The 11,524-nt window shown below is 43.4% G+C and overlaps 1 protein-coding gene across 1 annotated transcript; it reads right to left on the minus strand.

The window, feature by feature from the left end:
* Window positions 1–638: 638 nt before the first annotated feature.
* Window positions 639–9,932, minus strand: LOC308110078 (uncharacterized protein). The gene is made up of 11 exons (XM_080464139.1): window positions 9,840–9,932; window positions 8,216–8,302; window positions 7,639–7,794; window positions 4,977–6,423; window positions 4,238–4,291; window positions 3,357–4,152; window positions 3,077–3,268; window positions 2,462–2,525; window positions 2,258–2,379; window positions 2,016–2,167; window positions 639–1,049 (listed from the first exon to the last, which is right to left on the minus strand). Exons 1-11 carry the CDS (start codon window positions 9,918–9,920, stop codon window positions 955–957), a joined length of 3,246 nt encoding a protein of 1,081 aa, XP_080320265.1. The 5' UTR covers window positions 9,921–9,932; the 3' UTR covers window positions 639–954.
* Between the last annotated feature and the right edge of the window lie 1,592 nt (window positions 9,933–11,524).

Here is an 11,524-nt window from a genome sequence, read left to right on the forward strand (position 1 = left end):
ATAATATATCCAATTTATATCAGGGCAAAGTTTGATGCCCTCTATTTGCTTCTAACCCAGATTAAATCACCCCATCAGAAAAGCAAGTTGGAAACATCCTGGTTATGCTCAAAAGAAAACACGGCTAGTAAAACCGTTCGTGTGACCTCTTTTTAAGTAGAAATTTGGAAAAAAGAAATACGGAATTTCGTCCACAAGGATAATCGTCTTTGAAATTGCCCAGAAAAGGTAAAAATGATTCAGGTCTTCGCCTAAAACAGCTTGAATAACAGTCTGAGGCAAATGGAAATGAGAATTATGTGTTTATGAGTAAGAGGCAGGTCTAAACGTTCCCACCAGCAGTAAAATGCACCGACTCATGATCAAATTGGAAGCTTCCTACTGGGAAAGTAGGAAGTTTCAGAGAACTCCACAACAAGCCTCATGTAAACATGGCTGCGGTTTTGGTTAAAGTTTTTTAAGCACCTAACTAAAGTTATCTTTCATGTTATTTACGCCTTCACTTGCTGCTACAGATACATTTTCAAAATGCATTAATAATCATAAAACCTTATGATTAACTTTTGCGAGAGGTCAATGATTATGTAAAACCTGTACAATAAATGTGACGTTAAAATTGGACAGAGGAAGACTCCATTAAAGGAAAAACATACAACCTTTATTTCCGTGTACAAAACTGTCAGTGCCCTGGAATGCAAGAAATATTGTATTTTTTTTCCCCACTCTTGAGTGCTACATGATCATATCTCTTCACATATGAACTTTACAAATCAAAAACTGCATGCAAAGAGTGCCAAAAGTCTGCCTGTATAAACTGTACACAAATAAATGTGCATGCATATACAACATAATAAAAAAAAGAAAAGGTTTGCTACATGAGTGTGAGCGTGTCGCTCTGAGGTTTGATGGATTTTTTTGCATGGTTAGCGCGTCGCCTCTCTCTCTCTCTCTCTGCTACCTCTTCAGTCCTCTCTGGGCTTGTTTGAGCAGCGAATCGAAGTCCACGTCCTCCAACCTCTTTTTTGACGGCTCTGCATCTCGGTTGGCATCTGTGGAAAGGAGCGACATTTACACATTCTCTATGTGAGGTGGAGGCTGTAAATCTGCGGCGACAAAACATGTGAAAACCGGGGTTTCTCTTTTTATGCAAGATTGAAAACAGTTTGACACGTTTACATCGAAGCCCATCAGCGAAAAAGATGGACTCGTTGAACCCAGTTAGTTCCCTCATAAACATGGTTAAACTAATCGCTGCTTCTGTTGTATAAAGGCTGCGTTGCCTCCATCAACCAGGCGGTTAATGCCACCTCTTATTATTTCAAATGAATTGGATCAATTTCAAGTGTTTACATGATGCTATTTGAACCGAGTAAGCATTGAATTAGATGACTTGTGATTTCTGTAACCACAGCTGAAATGATCCTGAAAACATTTAGACGGGAGAGCAAGAGAAAGAAAAGGCCCCAGAGGCGTTTCCTCCTGCGTCTTCACACTCAGACTCAAGTAAAAAAACGCAAAACCGTCGTTGCAATTTGGGCGTCGGTTTACACGACAATGGTGCTCAGAGCCACTAAAAACAAAACCGTTTGAAACACTCAGTCTGTGTGGATGGAGGAGATGGTGCTACTGGTCATGTGAACCACGGCTGCAGTATCTCGTTCTTCTGCACATGCTCAGTAGAAGGACGATAATGATAGTTGACAGTCACCGTAATAGCAATCCAACATGTACTCCTATTGTTATCGTTTACAACGTGTGTGGTTTCGATACAAAAACAACAGCACCCACTAGTGGCCTAACATGAGACATGGATCGTTTCAGTGTTTCTGCCATTGCCGTGTAAATGGACATGGTTTTCAAAACGTTGCCGTTCAAGCGTGAAACTTTTCTGAAACGGAAACAGAAAAATTGGGCGTTTTCACGCGAGACCTCTTGTAAACGTGACCTTCAGTCGGAGGAATGACTTTCAGAACCTGCTCAGTCCACTCTGCAGGTTGAGAAGTGGGAAGTCTCACCTAAATCCGAATAGTTTGAGTTGCAGAACTGCCTTCTTCCACCGAAGCAGATGTCGAACGGCAGCTCGTCGGGACGCCGCAGTTTGCCGCCGCTGTCGATGGCTGCAAAAGCGTCTTCCATGTTGTAGAAGGTCACGAAGCCGTAGTGGTCACTGTGGGAACCAGAGAAGACGGATCTTAACACCGAGGAGCGAGGGACGGCTTCACTGCGGAGTGAAGACGTGACGAACCGCTGCACTCACCCTCGCTCTCTGAAGTGCAGAGAAACACACTCCACCTCCCCGATCTCAGCGAAGCGCTCCCTCAGCTCGTCGTGCGTCATCGTTCTGCGAATGCGTCCGACATACACCACCCGGCGCTCGTCCTGTCACAAACAAGTGAACACAGGTGCTCAACTCTGGAGCTCGATCAACTCACGAGCAGGTGAGACGTGATCAGCGGCTTACTATGGCTTTGAGTTTCTGGATCCGGATTTCGCTCTCCCTCCGGAGCTTCCTGGCCTCTCTGCTGCTGCGAGGAGGAATTAGGAGAAGTGCAGCGTAAACACAACTTTCAATATTACACTTTCATTCCTATCCCATCAGACAGGATTTAGCACACTGACTTCCCATAACCAAAACTCATTCACACTTTAGATATTGGAAAAAAAAAAAAGTACAAGAACTTGAACAGCACTTCAGTCCAAACACAGTCAAGATTAAGCAGCACGTCCATGACATTCTCAGTACAGTTAGAAACACAGATATTGAATTAAAGTTTGTGTTAAACTGGAAAAAAGTGGCAGAAGCACGCAATTATTGCAGATATTCTATAGACATAAATATGAAACAAAACAATTTAGTATTAAAAGAGCTGAACTACATTTCTTTATCTGCTGAGAGAACAAATGTGACCAATCAGTTCCAACAGAAAATGTGAATATTTTTGTACTTTATTTGTACCATATAACACATAAATAGAGCCTAATGTGTTGGTTTATTGGATTTAACTTCTTTTGCTTAAAAAAAAGATTATTCATGGAATAACTAACAGATATTTGTTAAGAATAAAAATCTTCTGACCTGCAAACGTCCCTCCAGTGACTTCGGCATATGTACGGAGAAGGTGACCGGGATGCAGACGGAGACGTGGACCAGGACCTGGACCTGGACCTGGACCTGCTGGGTCTTGCGTAAGAAAAGCTGTAGCGGTGAGGTGGCGAGTACGAGGGCGACGACGAACACGAGCTGCTCTCTGAATGCTTGTGATGCAGCCTGCCAGACGGACAAGTCAAAAGGTACGAGTGAGAAAACACAAGGTCACATTTGGGGCTGAACACAGCTGACGATCGAGGACGGATACCGTTGTTGTTTTGGAGAGCGAGAGCCCGAACTGGAGGACGAAGAGGATGAGGAGGAACGAGAGCTGGAGCTGGAGTCGGAGCGAGGAGATCTCCTGCGGTACCTCCTCTTCTGCCTCCCTCTGATTGGCGGGCTGGGAGGCGGCGTCGGGAGCGAGGCTGGGTGACTCGTCTGCTCTCGTGTGGGAACGCAGTGAGGACGCCGCGGAGCTTCGTCTGCGCTCCGTTCAGGCTCAGAGTGAAGCTGCGACTTCGTTTGTCCCGATAGAGTCGGATTTGTGGCTTCAGAAGCAAGACGCGGGTCCCGGACGGTCGCCTGCAGCTCAGCGTGGCTCCGAGAACTCTCTCTGACCCAGGAGGACTTCACTTTGCTCCACTGAGAGGCAGAATCGTCCACAGAGCCGCAGTAGTCATGTTCAGAGAGCAGGTATAAGAACATGTGAGGAGACGCAGGAGCGGCAGGCGACTCGGATGCGTTTGCGTGAGTCTTCTTGGCCGGTAGAGGTCGAGGGTCAATGATCTGGATGGCTTTGGAAGGAGGACTTCTCCGTCTTGGAGGCTGCTGAGTGCTCAGGATGATTTCAGTGCTGAGCGGCTCGGGAACGTCTACATCCTCCGACTGATTCCCGACAGTCTCGGGAATATCTGAAGTGCCTGAATGCTGAGGTGGGGGTGATGTGGGGGTCCGTTCTGATCCCACAGGCTGGGCTTGGATCAGATCCACGTCTGCTGGAAGGTTTGAAACTGAGGCGGCGCCGACAAGTTTTGGCTCGCCATCAAAAACGCTCTTCTCTTTAGCTGTGATGTGGAAGAACGAGGAGAAGTTTTATAGACTCTGCATCAGCAGCCATCAAACAGAGGCCGCAGTAATCTGATTACATACCTTGTGTTTCCTCGAACTGCTCGAGCAGGCTGGTCAGATCCGGCGCTTCGATTCCTGAAAAGGAAAACGTAAAGAAACTTCAAAAAGCTTAATTTTTCCTCTATTCGCAGCATCTGTAATATAGAACTACCATTTAAATATAATTGCATTTATTTCATTCTTTTTTTGTAGGATTGTGTCGAACGCTTAATGATTCAATGTCTAAAGTCAGTTTGCTCCTCTAAAGCATGTGGCCTGTTTCAGGGAAGAAACTGGTCTTAAATCACACATTTGACATAATTTACCCAGAGACACTAGTTTTTTTTATATTACCTTTTCTACATAAGCCTTTCCACTAAAATAAATTCTAGAATTTAAGTTTTGAAAGTTTGTTAAAAAAAAAATAAAAAAGATGGGTTAATGTGTGTTGGACACACGGTGTTATGTCTCCATCAGTCTCACATTTGGTCTTTGGATATTGTTCTGAATTAGACCTGAATTAAGACTTTCCTCATGTCCTGTTGGTGTTCATCACTTTATTCTGAAGAATTGGGTCAGAAAAGTATTTTTTTTTCTTTTGTTTTAGATATTTATGTAGTTATTTAACGTTAAAGATGAACATTATCAACACCTGTAATGACAAGATGCTTAATTAAAGATGTATATTGAACAGGTAGAACAAAGGAGGAATAAAGTTGTCACGTCACTGCTTGGTGTGTTTTTAGATGAGAGGCTGTCAGACGCCACGTCTTCAGGTTACCTGAGTCGGCGGCGGCAGGCTCCTTGTTACAGCTGGTTCCAGAGCTGGACGGCTCCTCTGCAGGACGGTCACTTTGGGAAACATCCGGTAAGTCGTCTGTTATTTCCACACCGGACTCTGAGGGAGACGGCTGCTGGCTGCAGTGCGGCGGGACAAAGGGACACTCCGACGGAGACTCGGGACTGGGTGGCAGCTCCGGGTCCTCCGGTGGGCTCTGGTGGAATTTCTCTTTACCCGGAGGAGTCTGTGTGAACGTGGTCTCGATGCAGCTTTGGTTGCAGTTCTCGTTTGGTGAGCACACTGGGGGCTTTGGCTGCGAAGGCGCAGCGGTGGACGGCGATGCAGCGTGACGGAGCGGCAGTGGGAGGAGCACCGGGTTCGGAGGGTCCGTACTGAGCAGAGTCAATCTCTTTGCTGGACTCTTCCTGCTCTCGTGGCTGAGGGCTGCTGGGTGGACTGGGACGTCCGGGACGGGACCGGCAGGAGAAAGATCTCTGGGTTCAGGCGTTCGGAGCGTTAACGTGCGGTGAGCTTGAGGAGTGGGCGCGTTTGGTGTTCCTGTGTGTTGATGAAGGTTTGGATGCGTCGTCTTTGATGTGGGGCTGCAGTGTGTCTGAACCTGTAAGCCCAGGATGGGGGTCAGCTCCTTCGGGGGCACGGACACAGAGGGCCACTTGGTGGTGTAGTTCCCCTGTTTCTCCACAAGGGGCAGCCTCTGCTGTCGTAGCTGTCGGTACTGCTGAAGGCTGAGAGATTTCCCCTTCGTCTCACTTTTAGGCGGCCCAACCTCCGTCTTGTTGTTGCTCGTCTCCGAGGACAGAGGCGACCCTGCGACACCTTCAAGAGCGTTGACGCTGTTCATTTCACTCTTCTGCCGACTGGCTGGGCTTCTCTCACTAGACCCATCTTCTTCTGGTTCATCGAAGGAAGCCATTTGAACGGGGCCAAAGCTCACTCTCTTCTTCTCCCGACACGCTGCCGCTCTGGGGGAGCTTCCATTCAGCAAAACACTCCTCAGCACTTTATCTCGTTTCCCATCAACTCCATCTTCCTCCTGTGCGTCCGTCACGGGAGCCTCGTCGTCAGACACGACATTTATCTCTTCATCGCTCTCCCCGCTGGGCCGCTCGTACTTCCACACCTCCTCCTGGGAGAATACGGTGGGATTTTCCCCGGGTTCCTCTCCTTCCTCCACATGCAGCTTCATGCAGTACGAGTGCATAATCCTCACCAGGCTGACCAGCGAGGTGGAGGAGAAAACCTCGATCTCACCCTCCGACCGCCGAGCTTTAGTCCCGAACAACGTCGGGCTTTCTTTCTTTAACCTCTTGGGCTGAACTTTTCTCTCCACTTTGCAGTCGAGGCCTTTTTCCTCCTCACTTTTACCAGGGAACTTTAAATTTGGAGGCTTGAGTCTTGGTCTGAGTCTGTGAGCCAGTGAGAGTTCCTGAAGAGGGAAAAGAAACATATTGAGAAGATTATTGTCATCAACACGGCTCCAAAAGTTTGTGTTTGGCTGATTGATTGATTGATTGATGTCTGAATTATTTTTGGAAATAAACTGATTCTCCTTTAAATGTGTCACAATTAGCCCGGCCTCCAACATATGGCCAATGGATAAGGGAAGTCATGCGCCATATTCATTTAGAAAAAATTAGATATACCATTAGGGGGTCCACCAGAAAATTCTATATTACCTGGCAGCCATTTATCTCTTTTGTGGAAAACATGGCAGCTGCCAATATTGAAACATAACCCAAGTGACTATGTACCTGTTATTTTTAATTTTCCTTTTTGTTGTCAATATGTTTACAAATGTGCTTAGTAAGCTTGCAGATGGTCCAGTAACTGTGGGTGGGTGGGTGGGGTGGGGTTATTGAGAAATTGATGTAAAAGTTCTGTGATTATATTGTTTATTGGTTGTATTTGAAAATAAAAAGACATTGTTCAAAAAAAATAAATGTGTCACAATTAGTAAGTAACACGCATTTGTGCCACTCAGATTAAAACACATATAAAAAAGCAACAAGGTCTTATTTACCTGAACTCTCAAGTCACATCTGCACCTGGAATCTCGTTAATCCAATATTTCATGCCATATTGAACTATTTTTAATCAATAATAGAAAACAAAATGAGTATCTGTCATTTCTTATTACTTATTATTTCACTTAATATTTAGTGTCACAAACACTCATCATGTTGATCATTCTAATCTGTAAATTAATCTGATCAATCAAATCAAGAGAAAGTGAAGCTAAAAAAAAAAAGATACGTGATGCTGCCAAATAAAAACTGTGCAAAATCAAATAACTTGAAAATTTTCATGATATTTTTTGACTTTACATATTTGTAATTATGATTTTAGTTCCAAGTGACAGAGATTCTGATTCTTTTATTTTCTATTTATTCTATGTGGGGCAACGCTTTAAAATAAATTCCCTCTGGGATTACTAAAATATTTCTATTTAATTGTATCTTATGACATTTCATGTTTAATGTCGAAAATTCTCAAGATATCTTGAAACTTTTTGATGAATTTAGATATAATATATTGCAGTTTGATAATATTTCACATTGTTATTCTATAACATTAGTCCACCTCTTTGTTTGAATCCTGTGTCAATGTTTTGTTTGATTATAAGATTCCGACTTCCTCTCACCGCCGACGTGTCCTGCCGCCTCGTGTGGCTGCCGAGCGTTTTGTCCGGCAGGGTGTCGAAGGGCGAGAGCGTGCCGTCGTCATCCTCCACGTCGTCCAGCATCTCGCTCAGGGCCGACAGCAGCGACTCGTTCTCTTCTTCCACCGAGTTCTTACCCTGAGACGAGGCGGAAGACACAACATGAGCTCAATTATAGAGCTGATTTTTAACAGCGGGACTGTTCAGTTGAAACAACAGTGACTGAGTTGGTTCTCCACACATTCACACCACCCGGTAAACTGGCTCAGTTTAAGTTCTCACTGATATTTGCTAAAGAAGCTCGATAAAAGACCCGTTTTAGGACGACGGGATCCTAATCTGCCTCAGCTAAACCCGTGAGGATTGCCTCACGCATCCATTATGTAGCTGGATATTTCTCCTGAAAATCAACACTTCATGATATTCCCTTCGTAAAGACATTTAATCCAATCTGGCACATTTCATCAGAAGACAAACGTGATCACGGCTTGTTTGAGACTTCTGAAGATTCTCCTCAAAAACTTTGTAATCCCTCAGATTAATCTGCCGCAGCTCTGACCTCCGATGCCGCCGTGGAGTCTTCGAAAATGGCCAAAATGGAGCGATCGATGTCCATATCGTCCACGTCACCTCTACCGAGGACCATCTGCAGACACAGACACTCATTGTTACATGTCATGTGAAACAGGAAAGACTCTGCACAGATATAATTTGACAGTATATGATCACAGCAGCCCTTCCCTCTGGGGGGACCGCAGGCTGAGATGGTTGTAAAGGAGACATCATGAGATTAAACAGAACATGACAGAAACAGCTGAGCACTTTGTCCCTAAAGAAACAAACGGATGAAAAGAGACTGAAGAGTAGAGTTGTAACAGAACATGTTTTTAATGATTAACCCTTTAGTCTGAGAAACAGAATGGATTAAAAGGTTGATTTGGACAAAACACTACATATGTGGTCACCTCAAATGTCCTCAGGATTAATAAAAGTATATCTATTTATCTTTAGTGAATCTTAACTATGTGAAAGTGAGAGTGGCAGCAGAGCTATCATAAATATTAAAAGTACTACTTTTACTCCTCTCATATGTCAGTATACCTGAGATTATAATTTACTGGGAATATATAAAATCAAGCCTGATAATTATATATAGAGAAGAGGGGGAAATGGGATTGTAGGACAACTTGTCCACAAAAGTGCAACCCTGGACGACTCGTCCACGGATGAGATTTCAGAGTTTTTTTGAGAAAATAAATCCTGTGCAATGCATGTTATGTCTAATTTATATTTTATATGTTTTTCATATAGCTAGTATATGTCCATATACATTTGGTATGGTATCATATGGTTTTGTTTGTCTTTGTTTGTCTCTTAATGGTATACAAACTGAACAAGTGCATGTAAATACATTTTTTGGAATTACTTTGGATGAAAAGCTCAGTTGGAAGTCGGATATAAATATCCTAAAGTCAAAATTAGCAAGGAATATTGGCATAATGTGTAAAATCAGATCAGTATTAGATCAAAATTCACCAATCCTTCAAATCAATAATGCTGGGAAAAATAGTAGTGGACGATAACGAGATATATCTTGTGTTTTTATGTCAGATATACTTAATAATCCTTCCAAATGTGTCAAATATACGTTGCAATCCAATCATTCAAATCAATAATGCTGAAAAAGTGAGTCGTGGACGAAACCACATGAAGTGGTTGAATGAGGGAATAACTCGAGGAGAGTTGAGGAGTTTCCAGGATTATAATCTACACCTTGTCCGCATGCTGATAATCTACTGGATTCAGGTCTCAGTGGGTGAAAGAAGCGGTTTACAGAAGGGGAGTATAAAAAATGTGACAGACAGCACGAGCTGTGGGCGCAGTCTTATCTGAACACCCTGTACTTTACCGGCACGCGCCAGATGTAAACACACACAGACATCGTCGTAACTGTCCGGAAGTGTCACGGTGTGGATGAGCTCCACATGTTCACTCAATCAGACGTGATCATTAATGTCTTTAAGCGCTCAGCAGCCTGCACGATGGCACCAGGAGCCACTCCAGCCACGTGTCGCTGTACATGTGGCCTCGCACACCGGCGACACGCGCCCGCACAAACGGCCGGAAACCGTCCCCGCGCGCTTCACCTCACGCCACGTTACATGTAAGGAGGGAACCGGTACCTCATGCGGGCTGTTCCGGGCCAGAATGTCGCCGCTGCCGGTATTTAAATCCCCGATTTTCGTTCTCCACCGCGCCGCCATCTTGTTCCTGCACGCGGTGAGCTGGCAGGCCGGGCGGAGACACGTGGTCACCACGTGGTCGCCTCGACGCGCGGAAAGTCCGCAGATCTGAGATCAGATTTTATAAACTGAACCTGGAAATTAGCACGAGGAGACGAGGCAAAATCTGACTTCAGGTCAGGTCAGAGTGTCTCCTTGAATTCTAATCAGGTTTTCTCCTAAAGAAATACTTTTTTTTGTAATACTAGTTTTTTCTCTCTCACGGAAACCTTCTATCAACAGGTAACACATTTTAATTGAATGCATGACACCAACGATTTACAACGTAATAGTGGCTTTTTGTTTTTAAACAACTTAATTTAGAAGCATTATTAAGGATTAATTTACGTTAAAGGTGTTGCCCAAACACTAAAATGTAGGCTAAGCTGCCCCAAACATAATGTCTTATTAACGCAGAAGATTTAAAGTTTATACTTTTATAGCAGAGGCATTCCTGTTTTATTGCTCCAAAGCGACATCTGGCGTCCATCGACCTTAAGTACGCGTGTAATAACGCCACTAGAATTATCAACCAAGTTTTAAATAGAATTCAGCGAACATTGTATATTATTTTATATTGCAATACTGTATATGTATCCGTTAACAATATGAAATACATTTGCATGCGGTTGGTGCTCTAGTGTCACAGAGAGAAGGTCGTGGGTTTAAATATTCTCGGTTCTTCTACGATCCCAAAGCTGATAAAGCATAATACACAGGTCAACATAATGGCATCACTTTTGAAATAATTGTATTTATTTGTTTCAGATGTGCTTTTTAAGACATGTTTGTTCCACAAAACCTGTGTTTTCATTTCTTATACCCTCAATGTGATGAGATGAGTTACAACAACTCTTGTCATGAAGGCAGCCTCTAATTATCATTATTAATGTTCCCTTCTTCTCAACACCTGGAACGTTTTTTAATTAAAATAAACTTGATTTTGAAGTTAAAGTCTTTAGTTGTGATCAGCTGGAGTTCACAGTATTGTGGATCTCCTTATGTTTCCAGCTTGCAAGTTGCCAAAAAGCATCAATATGACGTCACTGAAACTTAACAAGATTATTAAGAAATGAGAGAGATTCACGTTATAGTTTGATACTTTTCTTATGTTTTATTTTACTTTTAATTAAGATGCATTTGGCTTGTTTTTCATCTTTTATCCAGGACAACGATCTGCATTTGTCAAATCAGTCAACAATTTTTTAACCATTTAAATTTGAAAAAACAAACATAGCAAATAAAAAAGGAATTTGTGTCTGATGGATTGTTTCCTTGTTGGGGCTGCGCTGCTTGGCTTTAAATACCATAAACTTCTTTATTTCAATTTTTGAGTGGTGCCACATATTTAAGGGCCGTGCATTTGTGGGATGAACGGCTCAACTGATGTGTTGGTTACGCTGAGGAGACAAATGGTAAATTGAATTAGCTGATCAAATGTTAAAAATCAGATTTCAGTGATGGATTTTGTGGATTGAATGCGTGTTGTGACTCAGTCTAGTGTTTGCATTCTAAATTAGTAATCACTAGGTGGTGTTTGGTTAATGCTGCCTATCTGGATAAATAAACTGTTGCTACTACAACTC

Source organism: Lipophrys pholis, assembly GCF_963383615.2.
Source record: "Lipophrys pholis genome assembly, chromosome: 5".
NCBI classification, from domain to species: domain Eukaryota; kingdom Metazoa; phylum Chordata; class Actinopteri; order Blenniiformes; family Blenniidae; genus Lipophrys; species Lipophrys pholis.

Excerpts from the sequence above, each read along its gene's own strand:
- LOC308110078 (XM_080464139.1), bottom strand. The coding sequence starts at position 9,920 with ATGGCGGCGCGGTGGAGAACGAAAATCGGGGATTTAAATACCGGCAGC. Across the intron at positions 4,292-4,976 it reads GCCTGCCGCCGCCGACTCAG|GAATCGAAGCGCCGGATCTG; the intron begins GTAACCTGAAGA and ends TTTCCTTTTCAG. Across the intron at positions 1,050-2,015 it reads CTCAAACTATTCGGATTTAG|ATGCCAACCGAGATGCAGAG; the intron begins GTGAGACTTCCC and ends TCCTTTCCACAG.